This window comes from Cherax quadricarinatus, chromosome 27, assembly GCF_038502225.1.
Source record: "Cherax quadricarinatus isolate ZL_2023a chromosome 27, ASM3850222v1, whole genome shotgun sequence".
In the NCBI taxonomy this organism is placed as follows: Eukaryota; Metazoa; Arthropoda; class Malacostraca; order Decapoda; family Parastacidae; genus Cherax; species Cherax quadricarinatus.
In genome coordinates this window covers 17,577,675-17,594,674 of record NC_091318.1, presented here as the reverse complement: position 1 = coordinate 17,594,674, position 17,000 = coordinate 17,577,675, and the positions used below count along the sequence as shown (strand labels likewise).

The 17,000-nt window shown below is 44.9% G+C and overlaps 2 protein-coding genes across 2 annotated transcripts in view; one reads left to right on the top strand and one right to left on the bottom strand.

Annotated features, from left to right (window-relative positions):
• The window catches only part of sff (sugar-free frosting), a gene marked incomplete in the record, with an annotated part of 664,763 nt that overhangs the window by 210,539 nt on the left and 437,224 nt on the right, over positions 1–17,000 (bottom strand). The window contains 1 exon segment of the mRNA XM_070089050.1: positions 16,874–16,959. Coding sequence (XP_069945151.1) covers positions 16,874–16,959 — 86 coding nt within the window.
• Positions 1–17,000, top strand: part of LOC138853277 (uncharacterized) — a 341,333-nt gene that overhangs the window by 271,341 nt on the left and 52,992 nt on the right. The window lies entirely within an intron of this gene.

The window sequence follows — 17,000 nt, the reverse complement described above, 5'->3', positions numbered from 1 at the left end:
ACCTCAAAGGAAATGGGGCCAGGTAACATCTCTCCATGGGTCCTGAGAGAGGGAGCAGAGGCGCTATGTGTACCCCTAACAACAATATTCAACACATCTGTCGAAACAGGACAACTACCTGAGGTATGGAAAACAGCAAATGTAGTCCCAGTTTTTAAAAAAGGAGACAGTCAAGAAGCACTAAACTATACATGCCAGTGACACGTAAACTATACGTGTCACTGACATGTATAGTATGCAAAGTCATGGAGAACATTATCAGGAGAAGAGTGGTGGAACACCTAGAAGGGAATGAGCTTATCAACAACAGCCAACACGGTTTCAGGGACGGAAAATCCTGTGTCACAAACCTACTGGAGTTTTACGACAGGGTGATAGCAGTAAGACAAGAGAGAGAGGGGTGGGCGGACTGAATTTTCTTGGACTGTAAGAAGGCGTTTGACACAGTTCCACACAAGAGATTAGTGCAAAAACTGGAGGACCAAGCAGGGATAGCAAGGAAGGAACCTGACAGGGAATACCTGTCAGGAAAACAGCAGCGAGTCATGGTAAACAAGGGTAGAGGAGGAGGAGCAGCTGTGCTGCTGCACCAACAGTCACCTAAACAAGGGTTGAGGAGGAGGAGCAGCTGTGCTGCTGCATCAACAGTCACCTAAACAAGGGTAGAGGAGGAGGAGCAGCTGTGCTGCTGCACCAACAGTCACCTAAACAAGGGTTGAGAAGAAGGAGCAGCTGTGCTGCTGCATCAACAGTCACCTAAACAAGGGTAGAGGAGGAGGAGCAGCTGTGCTGCTGCACCAACAGTCACATAAACAAGGGAAGAGGATGAGGAGCAGCTGTGCTGCTGCATCAACAGTCACCTAAACAAGGGTAGAGGAGGAGGAGCAGCTGTGCTGCTGCATCAAGTCACCTAAACAAGGGTTGAGGAGGAGGAGCAGCTGTGCTGCTGCACCAACAGTCACCTAAACAAGGGTAGAGGATGAGGAGCAGCTGTGCTGCTGCATCAACAGTCACCTAAACAAGGGTAGAGGAGGAGGAGCAGCTGTGCTGCTGCACCAACAGTCACCTAAACAAGGGTTGAGGAGGAGGAGCAGCTGTGCTGCTGCACCAACAGTCACCTAAACAAGGGTAGAGGAGGAGGAGCAGCTGTGCTGCTGCACCAACAGTCACCTAAACAAGGGTTGAGGAGGAGGAGCAGCTGTGCTGCTGCACCAACAGTCACCTAAACAAGGGTAGAGGATGAGGAGCAGCTGTGCTGCTGCATCAACAGTCACCTAAACAAGGGTAGAGGAGGAGGAGCAGCTGTGCTGCTGCATCAACAGTCACCTAAACAAGGGTAGAGGAGGAGGAGCAGCTGTGCTGCTGCACCAACAGTCACCTAAACAAGGGTAGAGGATGAGGAGCAGCTGTGCTGCTGCACCAACAGTCACCTAAACAAGGGTAGAGGAGGAGGAGCAGCTGTGCTGCTGCATCAACAGTCACCTAAACAAGGGGTGAGGAGGAGGAGCAGCTGTGCTGCTGCACCAACAGTCACCTAAACAAGGGTAGAGGAGGAGGAGCAGCTGTGCTGCTGCATCAACAGTTACCTAAACAAGGGTAGAGGAGGAGGAGCAGCTGTGCTGCTGCACCAACAGTCACCTAAACAAGGGTAGAAGAGGAGGAGCAGCTGTGCTGCTGCATCAACAGTTACCTAAACAAGGGTAGAGGAGGAGGAGCAGCTGTGCTGCTGCACCAACAGTCACCTAAACAAGGGTAGAAGAGGAGGAGCAGCTGTGCTGCTGCATCAACAGTTACCTAAACAAGGGTAGAAGAGGAGGAGCAGCTGTGCTGCTGCACCAACAGTCACCTAAACAAGGGTAGAGGAAGAGGAGCTGTGCTGCTGCACCAACAGTCACCTAAACAAGGGTAGAGGAGGAGGAGCAGATGTGGTGCTGCACCAACAGTCACCTAAACAAGGGTAGAGGAGGAAAGCAGCTGTGCTGCTGCACCAACAGTCACCTAAACAAGGGTAGAAAAGGAGGAGCAGCTGTGCTGCTGCACCAACAGTCACCTAAACAAAGGTAGAGGAGGAGGAGCAGCTGTGCTGCTGCACCAACAGTCACCTAAACAAGGGTTGAGGAGGAGGAGCAGCTGTGCTGCTGCACCAACAGTCACCTAAACAAGGGTTGAGGAGGAGGAGCTGTGCTGCTGCATCAACAGCCACCTAAACAAGGGTAGAGGAGGAGGAGCAGCTGTGCTGCTGCACCAACAGTCACCTAAACAAGGGTAGAGGAGGAGGAGCAGCTGTTCTGCTGCACCAACAGTCACCTAAACAAGGGTAGAGGAGGAGGAGCAGCTGTGCTGCTGCATCAACAGTCACCTAAACAAGGATAGAGGAGGAGGAGCAGCTGTGCTGCTGCACCAACAGTCACCTAAACAAGGGTAGAGGAGGAGGAGCAGCTGTTCTGCTGCACCAACAGTCACCTAAACAAGGTTAGAGGACGAGGAGCAGCTGTGCTGCTGCACCAACAGTCACCTAAACAAGGATAGAGGAGGAGGAGCAGCTGTGCTGCTGCACCAACAGTCACCTAAACAAGGGTAGAGGAGGAGGAGCAGCTGTGCTGCTGCACCAACAGTCACCTAAACAAGGGTAGAGGAGGAGGAGCAGCTGTGCTGCTGCACCAACAGTCACCTAAACAAGGGTAGAGGAGGAGGAGCAGCTGTGCTGCTGCACCAACAGTCACCTAAACAAGGGTAGAGGAGGAGGAGCAGCTGTGCTGCTGCACCAACAGTCACCTAAACAAGGGTAGAGGAGGAGGAGCAGCTGTTCTGCTGCACCAACAGTCACCTAAACAAGGGTAGAGGAGGAGGAGCAGCTGTGCTGCTGCATCAACAGCCACCTAAACAAGGGTAGAGGAGGAGGAGCAGCTGTGCTGCTGCACCAACAGTCACCTAAACAAGGGTAGAGGAGAAGGAGCAGCTGTTCTGCTGCACCAACAGTCACCTAAACAAGGTTAGAGGACGAGGAGCAGCTGTGCTGCTGCACCAACAGTCACCTAAACAAGGATAGAGTAGGAGGAGCAGCTGTGCTGCTGCACCAACAGTCACCTAAACAAGGGTAGAGGAGGAGGAGCAGCAGTGCTGCTGCACCAACAGTCACCTAAACAAGGGTAGAGGAGGAGGAGCAGCTGTGCTGCTGCACCAAGTCACCTAAACAAGGGTAGAGGAGGAGCAGCTGTGCTGCTGCATCAACAGTCACCTAAACAAGGGTAGAGGAGGAGGAGCAGCTGTGCTGCTTCACCAACAGTCACCTAAACAAGGGTAGAGGAGGAGGAGCAGCTGTGCTGCTGCACCAACAGTCACCTAAACAAGAGGTGAGGAGGAGGAGCAGCTGTGCTGCTGCATCAACAGCCACCTAAACAAGGGTAGAGGAGGAGGAACAGCTGTGCTGCTGCACCAACAGTCACCTAAACAAGGGTAGAGGAGGAGGAGCAGCTGTTCTGCTGCACCAACAGTCACCTAAACAAGGTTAGAGGACGAGGAGCAGCTGTGCTGCTGCACCAACAGTCACCTAAACAAGGATAGAGGAGGAGGAGCAGCTGTGCTGCTGCACCAACAGTCACCTAAACAAGGGTAGAGGAGGAGGAGCAGCTGTGCTGCTGCACCAACAGTCACCTAAACAAGGGTAGAGGAGGAGGAGCAGCTGTGCTGCTGCATCAACAGTCACCTAAACAAGGGTAGAGGAGGAGGAGCAGCTGTGCTGCTGCACCAACAGTCACCTAAACAATAGTAATGACAACAACAAAAAAATGAGAAACAGAGAATGAAGGAAATAATCAGTGTAATTATGGAGAAAGAGACACCAGAAATAACCTACGAGGAGACGTGGACAGGCTAAGACCATATATACATTATTTATATATATATATATATATATATATATAGAGATATATATATATATATATATATATATATATATATATATATATATATATATATATACATATATATATATATATATATATATATATATATGTATATATATATATATATATATATATATATATATATATATATATATATATATATTTTTTTTTTTTTTTTTCAACAAGTCGGCCGTCTCCCACCGGGGCAGGGTGACCCAAAAAAGAAAGAAAATCCCCAAAAAGAAAATACTTTCATCATCATTCAACACTTTCACCACACTCGCACATTATCACTGTTTTTGCAGAGGTGCTCAGAATACAACAGTCTAGAAGCATACACATATAAAGATACACAACATATCCCTCCAAACTGCCAATATCCCAAACCCCTCCTTTAAAGTGCAGGCATTGTACTTCCCATTTCCAGGACTCAAGTCCGACTATATGAAAATAACCGGTTTCCCTGAATCCCTTCACTAAATATTACCCTGCTCACACTCCAACAGATCGTCAGGTCCCAAGTACCATTCGTCTCCATTCACTCCTATCTAACACGCTCACGCACGCTTGCTGGAAGTCCAAGCCCCTTACCCACAAAACCTCCTTTACCCCCTCTCTCCAACCCTTTCGAGGACGACCCCTACCCCGCCTTCCTTCCCCTATAGATTTATATGCTTTCCATGTCATTCTACTTTGATCCATTCTCTCTAAATGACCAAACCACCTCAACAACCCCTCTTCTGCCCTCTGACTAATACTTTTATTAACTCCACACCTTCTCCTAATTTCCACACTCCGAATTTTCTGCATAATATTTACACCACACATTGCCCTTAAACAGGACATCTCCACTGCCTCCAACCGTCTCCTCGCTGCTGCATTTACCACCCAAGCTTCACACCCATATAAGAGTGTTGGTACTACTATACTTTCATACATTCCCTTCTTTGCCTCCATAGATAACGTTTTTTGACTCCACATATACCTCAACGCACCACTCACCTTTTTTCCCTCATCAATTCTATGATTAACCTCATCCTTCATAAATCCATCCGCCGACACGTCAACTCCCAAGTATCTGAAAACATTCACTTCTTCCATACTCCTCCTCCCCAATTTGATATCCAATTTTTCTTTATCTAAATCATTTGACACCCTCATCACCTTACTCTTTTCTATGTTCACTTTCAACTTTCTACCTTTACACACATTCCCAAACTCATCCACTAACCTTTGCAATTTTTCTTTAGAATCTCCCATAAGCACAGTATCATCAGCAAAAAGTAACTGTGTCAATTCCCATTTTGAATTTGATTCCCCATAATTTAATCCCACCCCTCTCCCAAACACCCTAGCATTTACTTCCTTAACAACCCCATCTATAAATATATTAAACAACCATGGTGACATTACACATCCCTGTCTAAGACCTACTTTTACCGGGAAATAGTCTCCCTCTCTTCTACACACCCTAACCTGAGCCTCACTATCTTCATAAAAACTCTTTACAGCATTTAATAACTTACCACCTATTCCATATACTTGCAACATCTGCCACATTGCTCCTCTATCCACTCTATCATATGCCTTTTCTAAATCCATAAATGCAATAAAAACTTCCCTACCTTTATCTAAATACTGTTCACATATATGCTTCAATGTAAACACTTGATCTACACATCCCCTACCCACTCTGAAACCTCCTTGCTCATCCGCAATCCTACATTCTGTCTTACCTCTAATTCTTTCAATTATAACCCTACCGTACACTTTTCCTGGTATACTCAGTAAGCTTATTCCTCTATAATTTTTACAGTCTCTTTTGTCCCCTTTCCCTTTATATAAAGGGACTATACATGCTCTCCGCCAATCCCTAGGTACCTTCCCCTCTTTCATACATTTATTGAACAAAAGTACCAACCACTCCAACACTATATCCCCCCCTGCTTTTAACATTTCTGTCATGATCCCATCAGTACCAGCTGCTTTACCCCCTTTCATTTTACGTAATGCCTCACGTACCTCCCCCACACTTACATTCTGCTCTTCTTCACTCCTAAAAGATGGTATACCTCCCTGACCAGTGCATGAAATTACTGCCTCTGTTTCTTCCTTAACATTTAAAAGTTCCTCAAAATATTCTCGCCATCTACCTAATACCTCCATCTCCCCATCTACTAACTCCCCTACTCTGTTTTTAACTGACAAATCCATATTTTCCCTTGGCTTTCTTAACTTGTTTAACTCACTCCAAAATTTTTTCTTATTTTCATTAAAATTTCTTGACAGTGCCTCTCCCACTCTATCATCTGCTCTCCTTTTGCACTCTCTCGCCACTCTCTTTACCTTTCTTTTACTCTCCATATATTCTGCTCTTCTTATAACACTTCTGCTTTGTAAAAAACCTCTCATAAGCTACCTTTTTCTCTTTTATCACACCCTTTACTTCATCATTCCACCAATCACTCCTCTTTCCTCCTGCACCCACCCTCCTATAACCACAAACTTCTGCCCCACATTCTAATACTGCATTTTTAAAACTATTCCAACCCTCTTCAACCCCCCCATTACTCATCTTTGCACTATCCCACCTTTCTGCCAATAGTCGCTTATATCTCGCCCGAACTTCCTCCTCCCTTAGTTTATACACTTTCACCTCCCTCTTACTTGTTGTTGCCACCTTCCTCTTTTCCCATCTACCTCTTACTCTAACTGTAGCTACAACTAAATAATGATCCGATATATCAGTTGCCCCTCTATAAACATGTACATCCTGGAGCCTACCCATCAACCTTTTATCCACCAATACATAATCTAATAAACTACTTTCATTACGTGCTACATCATACCTTGTATATTTATTTATCCTCTTTTTCATAAAATATGTATTACTTATTACCAAATTTCTTTCTACACATAGCTCAATTAAAGGCTCCCCATTTACATTTACCCCTGGCACCCCAAATTTACCTACTACTCCCTCCATAACATTTTTACCCACTTTAGCATTGAAATCCCCAACCACCATTACTCTCACACTTGATTCAAAACTCCCCACGCATTCACTCAACATTTCCCAAAATCTCTCTCTCTCCTCTACACTTCTCTCTTCTCCAGGTGCATACACGCTTATTATAACCCACTTTTCACATCCAATCTTTATTTTACTCCACATAATCCTTGAATTAATACATTTATAGTCCCTCTTTTCCTGCCATAGCTTATCCTTCAACATTATTGCTACTCCTTCTTTAGCTCTAACTCTATTTGAAACCCCTGACCTAATCCCATTTATTCCTCTCCATTGAAACTCTCCCACCCCCTTCAGCTTTGTTTCACTTAAAGCCAGGACATCCAGCTTCTTCTCATTCATATATATATATATATATATATATACATATCGCGAACAAATGATGCAAGATGCAAAACCACGGGGAGAGTTGAATGATAGTTCTAGGCCTCTGGTGTTGTAATCAACACGTCACAAGGAACTTGTAATGAAGCAGAAAAGAGGAAGTTCAAGCAAATACATTCACCCTGTGTACATGGACTACACCCTGTGTACATGGACTACACCCTGTGTACATGGACTACACCCTGTGTACATGGACTACACCCTGTGTACATGGACTACACCCTGTGTACATGGACTACACCCTGTGTACATGGACTACACCCTGTGTACATGGACTACACCCTGTGTACATGGACTACACCCTGTGTACATGGACTACACCCTGTGTACATGGACTACACCCTGTGTACATGGACTACACCCTGTGTACATGGACTACACCCTGTGTACATGGACTACACCCTGTGTACATGGACTACACCCTGTGTACATGGACTACACTCTGTGTACATGGACTACACCCTGTGTACATGGACTACACCCTGTGTACATGGACTACACCCTGTGTACATGGACTACACCCTGTGTACATGGACTACACCCTGTGTACATGGACTACACCCTGTGTACATGGACTACACCCTGTGTACATGGACTACACCCTGTGTACATGGACTACACCCTGTGTACATGGACTACACCCTGTGTACATGGACTACACCCTGTGTACATGGACTACACCCTGTGTACATGGACTACACCCTGTGTACATGGACTACACCCTGTGTACATGGACTACACCCTGTGTACATGGACTACACTCTGTGTACATGGACTACACCCTGTGTACATGGACTACACCCTGTGTACATGGACTACACCCTGTGTACATGGACTACACCCTGTGTACATGGACTACACCCTGTGTACATGGACTACACCCTGTGTACATGGACTACACCCTGTGTACATGGACTACACCCTGTGTACATGGACTACACCCTGTGTACATGGACTACACCCTGTGTACATGGACTACACCCTGTGTACATGGACTACACCCTGCAGTGTACATGGCCTACACTCTGCAGTGTACATGGCCTACATTCTACAGTGTACATGGCCTACACCCTGCAGTGTACGTGGCCTACACCCTGCAGTGTACGTGGCCTACACCCTGCAGTGTACATGGCCTACATTCTACAGTGTACATGGCCTACACCCTGCAGTGTACGTGGACTACACCCTGCAGTGTACATGGCCTACACCCTGCAGTGTATATGGCCTACATTCTACAGTGTACGTGGCCTACACCCTGCAGTGTACATGGCCTACACCCTGCAGTGTACGTGGCCTACACCCTGCAGTGTACATGGCCTACACCCTGCAGTGTGCATGGCCTATATTCTACAGTGTACATGGCCTACACCCTGCAGTGTACGTGACCTACACCCTGCAGTGTACATGGCCTACACCCTGCAGTGTACATGGCCTATATTCTACAGTGTACATGGCCTACACCCTGCAGTGTACGTAGCCTACACCCTGCAGTGTACGTGGCTACATTCTACAGTGTACATGGCCTACACCCTGCAGTGTACGTGGCCTACACCCTGCAGTGTACGTGGCCTACAAACTGCAGTGTACGTGGCCTACACCCTGCAGTGTATATGGCCTACACCCTGCAGTGTACATGGACTACACCCTGCAGTGCATATGGCCTACAATCTGCAGTGTACGTGGACTACATCCTGCAGCGTACATGGCCTACACCCTGCAGTGTACATGGCCTACATTCTACAGTGTACATGGCCTACACCCTGCAGTGTACATGGCCTACATTCTACAGTGTACATGGCCTACACCCTGCAGTGTACATGGCCTACATTCTACAGCGTACATGGCCTACACCCTGCAGTGTACATGGCCTACATTCTACAGTGTACATGGACTACACCCTGCAGTGTACATGGACTACATCCTGCACAGTACGTGGACTACATCATGCACCCTACGTGGACTACATCCTGCACCGTACGTGGACTACATCCTGCACCGTACGTGGACTACATCCTTTACCGTACGTGGCCTACATCCTGCACCGTACGTGGCCTACATCCTGCACCGTACGTGGACTACATCCTGCACCGTACTTGGACTACATCCTGCACCGTACGTGGACTACATCCTGCACCGTACGTGGACTACATCCTGCACCGTACTTGGACTACATCCTGCACCGTACGTGGGCTACACCCTGCAGTGCACATGGACCACACACTGCAGTGTACAACCGTCAATGTAGCCCCGTGCAGAGGAAGTACTCTTGTTGCACGAGTACACACACACTCCTCGTGCAGAGGAAGTACTCTTGTTGCACGAGTACACACACACTCCTCGTGCAGAGGAAGTACTCTTGTTGCACGAGTACACACACACTCCTCGTGCAGAGGAAGTACTCTTGTTGCACGAGTACACACACACTCCTCGTGCAGAGGAAGTACTCTTGTTGCACGAGTACACACACACTCCTCGTGCAGAGGAAGTACTCTTGTTGCACGAGTACACACACACTCCTCGTGCAGAGGAAGTACTCTTGTTGCACGAGTACACACACACTCCTCGTGCAGAGGAAGTACTCTTGTTGCACGAGTACACACACACTCCTCGTGCAGAGGAAGTACTCTTGTTGCACGAGTACACACACACTCCTCGTGCAGAGGAAGTACTCTTGTTGCTCGAGTACACACACACTCCTCGTGCAGAGGAAGTACTCTTGTTGCTCGAGTACACACTCCTCGTCCTGCTGCTCCTCACTGTCACTCAAACATCAACCTTAATAAAGGTTCTTACCTTAATAAAGGTTCTTACCTTAATAAAGGTTCTCACCTTAATAAAGGTTCTCACCTTAATAAAGGTTCTCACCTTAATAAAGGTTCTCACCTTAATAAAGGTTCTCACCTTAATAAAGGTTCTTACCTTAATAAAGGTTCTCACCTTAATAAAGGTTCTCACCTTAATAAAGGTTCTCACCTTAATAAAGGTTCTTACCTTAATAAAGGTTCTCACCTTAATAAAGGTTCTCACCTTAATAAAGGTTCTCACCTTAATAAAGGTTCTTACCTTAATAAAGGTTCTCACCTTAATAAAGGTTCTCACCTTAATAAAGGTTCTCACCTTAATAAAGGTTCTCACCTTAATAAAGGTTCTCACCTTAATAAAGGTTCTCACCTTAATAAAGGTTCTCACCTTAATAAAGGTTCTTACCTTAATAAAGGTTCTTACCTTAATAAAGGTTCTCACCTTAATAAAGGTTCTCACCTTAATAAAGGTTCTTACCTTAATAAAGGTTCTCACCTTAATAAAGGTTCTCACCTTAATAAAGGTTCTTACCTTAATAAAGGTTCTCACCTTAATAAAGGTTCTCACCTTAATAAAGGTTCTCACCTTAATAAAGGTTCTCACCTTAATAAAGGTTCTTACCTTAATAAAGGTTCTCACCTTAATAAAGGTTCTCACCTTAATAAAGGTTCTTACCTTAATAAAGGTTCTCACCTTAATAAAGGTTCTCACCTTAATAAAGGTTCTTACCTTAATAAAGGTTCTCACCTTAATAAAGGTTCTCACCTTAATAAAGGTTCTCACCTTAATAAAGGTTCTCACCTTAATAAAGGTTCTTACCTTAATAAAGGTTCTCACCTTAATAAAGGTTCTCACCTTAATAAAGGTTCTCACCTTAATAAAGGTTCTCACCTTAATAAAAGTTCTCACCTTAATAAAGGTTCTCACCTTAATAAAGGTTCTCACCTTAATAAAGGTTCTCACCTTAATAAAGGTTCTTACCTTAATAAAGGTTCTTACCTTAATAAAGGTTCTTACCTTAATAAAGGTTCTCACTCAAACTCACATTTACTTAACAGTAAAATTCTTTTGCCAAAATAAAAAAATAAAGAAAGAAACCTCTGAAACCATGAGAAGTACACACCAGAAACCTCTGAAACCATGAGAAGTACACACCAGAAACCTCTGAAACCGTGAGAAGTACACACCAGAAACCTCTGAAACCATGAGAAGTACACACCAGAAACCTCTGAAACCATGAGAAGTACACACCAGAAACCTCTGAAACCATGAGAAGTACACACCAGAAACCTCTGAAACCGTGAGAAGTACACACCAGAAACCTCTGAAACCATGAGAAGTACACACCAGAAACCTCTGAAACCATGAGAAGTACACACCAGAAACCTCTGAAACCATGAGAAGTACACACCAGAAACCTCTGAAACCATGAGAAGTACACACCAGAAACCTCTGAAACCGTGAGAAGTACACACCAGAAACCTCTGAAACCATGAGAAGTACACACCAGAAACCTCTGAAACCATGAGAAGTACACACCAGAAACCTCTGAAACCGTGAGAAGTACACACCAGAAACCTCTGAAACCATGAGAAGTACACACCAGAAACCTCTGAAACCATGAGAAGTACACACCAGAAACCTCTGAAACCATGAGAAGTACACACCAGAAACCTCTGAAACCATGAGAAGTACACACCAGAAACCTCTGAAACCGTGAGAAGTACACACCAGAAACCTCTGAAACCATGAGAAGTACACACCAGAAACCTCTGAAACCATGAGAAGTACACACCAGAAACCTCTGAAACCATGAGAAGTACACACCAGAAACCTCTGAAACCATGAGAAGTACACACCAGAAACCTCTGAAACCGTGAGAAGTACACACCAGAAACCTCTGAAACCATGCGAGCACATGAAAAACTCTCTGAAACATATTAGAACACATGGAACACTCACTGAAACACATTAGAACACATGGAACACTCACTGAAACACATTAGAACACATGGAACACTCACTGAAACACATTAGAACACATGGAACACTCACTGAAACACATTAGAACACATGGAACACTCACTGAAACACATTAGAACACATGGAACACTCACTGAAACACATTAGAACACATGGAACACTCACTGAAACACATTAGAACACATGGAACACTCACTGAAACACATTAGAACACATGGAACACTCACTGAAACACATTAGAACACATGGAACACTCACTGAAACACATTAGAACACATGGAACACTCACTGAAACACATTAGAACACATGGAACACTCACTGAAACACATTAGAACACATGGAACACTCACTGAAACACATTAGAACACATGGAACACTCACTGAAACACATTAGAACACATGGAACACTCACTGAAACACATTAGAACACATGGAACACTCACTGAAACACATTAGAACACATGGAACACTCACTGAAACACATTAGAACACATGGAACACTCACTGAAACACATTAGAACACATGGAACACTCAATGAAACACAGAACACATGGAACACTCACTGAAACACATTAGAACACATGGAACACTCACTGAAACACAGAACACATGGAACACTCACTGAAACACATTAGAACACATGGAACACTCACTGAAACACATTAGAACACATGGAACACTCACTGAAACACAGAACACATGGAACACTCACTGAAACACAGAACACATGGAACACTCACTGAAACACAGAACACATGGAACACTCACTGAAACACAGAACACATGGAACACTCACTGAAATACATTAGAACACATGGAAAACTCTCTGAAACACATTAGAACACATGGAACACTCACTGAAACACATTAGAACACATGGAACACTCACTGAAACACATTAGAACACATGGAACACTCACTGAAACACATGGAACACTCACTGAAACACATTAGAACACATGGAACACTCACTGAAACACATGGAACACTCACTGAAACACATTAGAACACATGGAACACTCACTGAAACACATTAGAACACATGGAACACTCACTGAAACACATTAGAACACATGGAACACTCACTGAAACACATTAGAACACATGGAACACTCACTGAAACACATTAGAACACATGGAACACTCACTGAAACACGTGAAAAACAGGCGAATAAAAACCCATTAAGTCGTTTTATAAATACAAACGATAATTAAAACACGTGAAAATGTGAAAAATTGAAAGAAACTAAATAAAAACGAAAACTGTAAACACATGATGAAACATAAAAAAAAACCTGACAATACGTGAACACATGACAAAATAATGAAAAACAAATAGCAATAAACATGTGAAAATGCAAGAACACAGGATGAAATAATGAAAAACACATGAAAAATAACACGTGAAAAACACAAGAACACAGGATGAACTCATGGATAAACAATTGACAAAAAACTCATGAAAAACACATGGATAAAATCACGAATAAACACACACACACACACACACACACACACACACACACACACACACACACACACACACGAAAATGTATAGGTGTGGCATGCAAAGAGTACGTTACACTTTATTCGGCGTATGTACACACTCCCATACAGGCTGCCTCCCAACCAGCGAACCAGGTGCTAAGGGTTTAATGGTAAGGGTACCATCTTTAAATCAGTACCTCGGTTCACTGACCAATCATAGACGAGTCCGCCAAATGCTGATGTGACATGGTTTTATCGTCGTCACCATGTGCCAGACTCGCCTCTAGCTGGTTGAAGCACAGTGCTCTCTCACCCACGCTCCTGTCTTTGCCTTTATCAGCGTGTGGTACACTTATATCCAACTCCTGTACATAGTGTACATATCTCTGTATTAACATTTGGTGAAGGAAAATACAAGTTAAATAATCTGCTGAGTTTGTTTTGTTCCATCCCATTACGACCAGGTCACAGGTCAATATGTCACAGGTCAACAGGTCACAGGTCAACATGTCACAGGTCAACAGGTCACAAGTCAACATTACTTGTGTTCGTAATAATGAATGACGGGTGACAAGCACACACACACACACACACAAACACACACACACACACACACACACACACACACACACACACACACACACAAGGTTGGACCTTGTATTCACCATGAGTAGTTCGGACATCGAGGGTATCATGTATGAAAGGCCCCTGGGAGCTAGTGATCATGTGGTTCTGTGCTTCGACTACATAGTTGAGCTCCAAGTGGAGAGAGTAGCAGGAATAGGCTGGGAAAAACCAAACTACAAAAGGGGGAACTACTCAGGCATGAGGAACTTCCTTCAAGACATTCAGTGGGAGAGGGAACTGACAGGAAAACCAGTACAAGAAATGATGGACTATGTAGCAACAAAATGCAAGGAGGCAGAGGAGAGGTTTGTTCCCAAGGGAAACAGAAATAATGGGAAGAACAGAACGAGTCCTTGGTTCACCCAAAGGTGTAGGGAGGCAAAAACTAGGTGTACTAGAGAATGGAAAAGGTACAGAAGACAGAGAACTCAGGAGAATAGAGAAATCAGCCGAAGAGCCAGAAACGAATATGCACAGATAAGAAGGGAGGCTCAGAGACAATATGAAAATGACATAGCATCAAAAGTAAAGACTGACCCGAAGCTGTTGTACAGCCACATCAGGAGGAAAACAACAGTCAAGGACCAGGTAATCAGACTGAGGAAGGGTGATGGGGAATTCACAAGAAACGACCGAGAGGTATGTCAGGAGCTCAACACAAGATTTAAAGAGGTATTTACAGTGGAAACCAGTAGGACTCCAAGAAATCAGAACAGGGGGGCACACCAGCAAGTGCTGGATGAGGTACATATAACCAAGGAGGAGGTGAAGAAGCTGCTATGCGAACTTGACACCTCAAAGGCGGTGGGACCAGACAACATCTCTCCATGGGTCCTTAAAGAGGGAGCAGAGATATTGTGTGAGCCATTAACAAAGATCTTCAACACATCATTTGAAACTGGGCAACTCCCTGAGGTATGGAAAATGGCAAATGTAGTCCCAATTTTTAAAAAGGGAGACAGACATGAGGCACTAAACTACAGACCTGTATCTCTAACGAGTATAGTATGCAAGGTCATGGAGAAGATCATCAGGAGGAGAGTGGTGGGGCACCTGGAAAGAAACAAGTGTATAATTGACAACCAGCATGGTTTCAGGGAAGGAAAATCCTGTGTCACAAACCTACTAGAGTTTTATGACAAGGTGACAGAAGTAAGACAAGAGAGAGAGGGGTGGATCGACTGCGTATTTTTGGACTGCAAGAAGGCTTTCGACACAGTTCCTCACAAGAGGTTACTGCAAAAGCTAGAGGACCAGGCACACATAACAGGAAAGGCCCTGCAATGGATCAGAGAATACCTGACAGGGAGGAAACAACGAGTCATGGTACGCGACGAGGTGTCAGAGTGGGCGCCTGTGACAAGCGGGGTTCCACAGGGGTCAGTCCTAGGACCTGTGCTGTTCTTGGTATACGTGAACGACATAACGGAAGGGATAGACTCAGAAGTGTCCTTGTTTGCAGACGATGTGAAGTTAATGAGAAGAATCGAATCGGACGAGGATCAGGCAGGACTACAAAGAGATCTGGACAGGCTACAAGCCTGGTCCAGCAACTGGCTCCTTGAATTTAACCCTGCCAAATGCAAAGTCATGAAGATTGGGGAAGGGCAAAGAAGACCGCAGACACAATATAGTTTAGATGGCCAAAGACTGCAAACCTCACTAAAGGAAAAAGATCTGGGGGTGAGTATAACACCGAGCATATCTCCTGAGGCGCACATCAATCAGATAACTGCTGCAGCATACGGGCGCCTGGCAAACCTACGGATAGCGTTCCGATACCTCAGTAAGGATTCGTTTAAGACTCTGTACACCATCTACGTCAGGCCCATACTGGAGTATGCAGCACCAGTTTGGAATCCACACCTAGTCAAGCACGTCAAGAAATTAGAGAAAGTGCAAAGGTTTGCAACAAGACTAGTCCCAGAGCTACGGGGATTGTCCTATGAAGAAAGGTTGAGGGAAATCGGCCTGACGACACTGGAGGCCAGGAGGGTCAGGGGAGACATGATAACGACATATAAAATACTGCGCGGAATAGACGAGGTGGACAAAGACGGGATGTTCCAGAGATGGGACACAGACACAAGAGGTCACAATTGGAAGTTGAAGACTCAGATGAATCAAAGGGATGTTAGGAAGTATTTCTTCAGTCATAGAGTAGTCAGGCCGTGGAATAGCCTAGAAAGTGATGTGGTGGAGGCAGGAACCATACATAGTTTTAAGGCGAGGTATGATAGAGCTCATGGGGCAGGGAGAGAGAGGACCTAGTAGCAATCAGCGAAGAGGCGGGGCCAGGAGCTGTGACTCGACCCCTGCAACCACAAATAGGTGAGTACAAATAGGTGAGTACATACACACACACACACACACACACACACACACACACACACACACACACACACACACACATACATACATACATACATACATACATACATACACACACACACACACACACACACACACACACACACACACACACACACACACACACACATACAAGCACGCATATACAACAGGCCTAGTGTCTAATCGACATGTGCCTAGGACAAAATGGTAACTAACACACACACACACACACGCACACACACGCATACACACACACAGTAAACGCGTGGAAAAAACACATGCTAAAGGAGCATACTCACAGGTATTTTTTGTTCTCGTAAACATCGTAGAGACCGAGGACGTGCGGGTGTTCGATTAACTTCATGATAGCTATTTCTCGTTCCACCTGAGAGAGAGAGAGAGAGAGAGAGAGAGATTAACTTCATG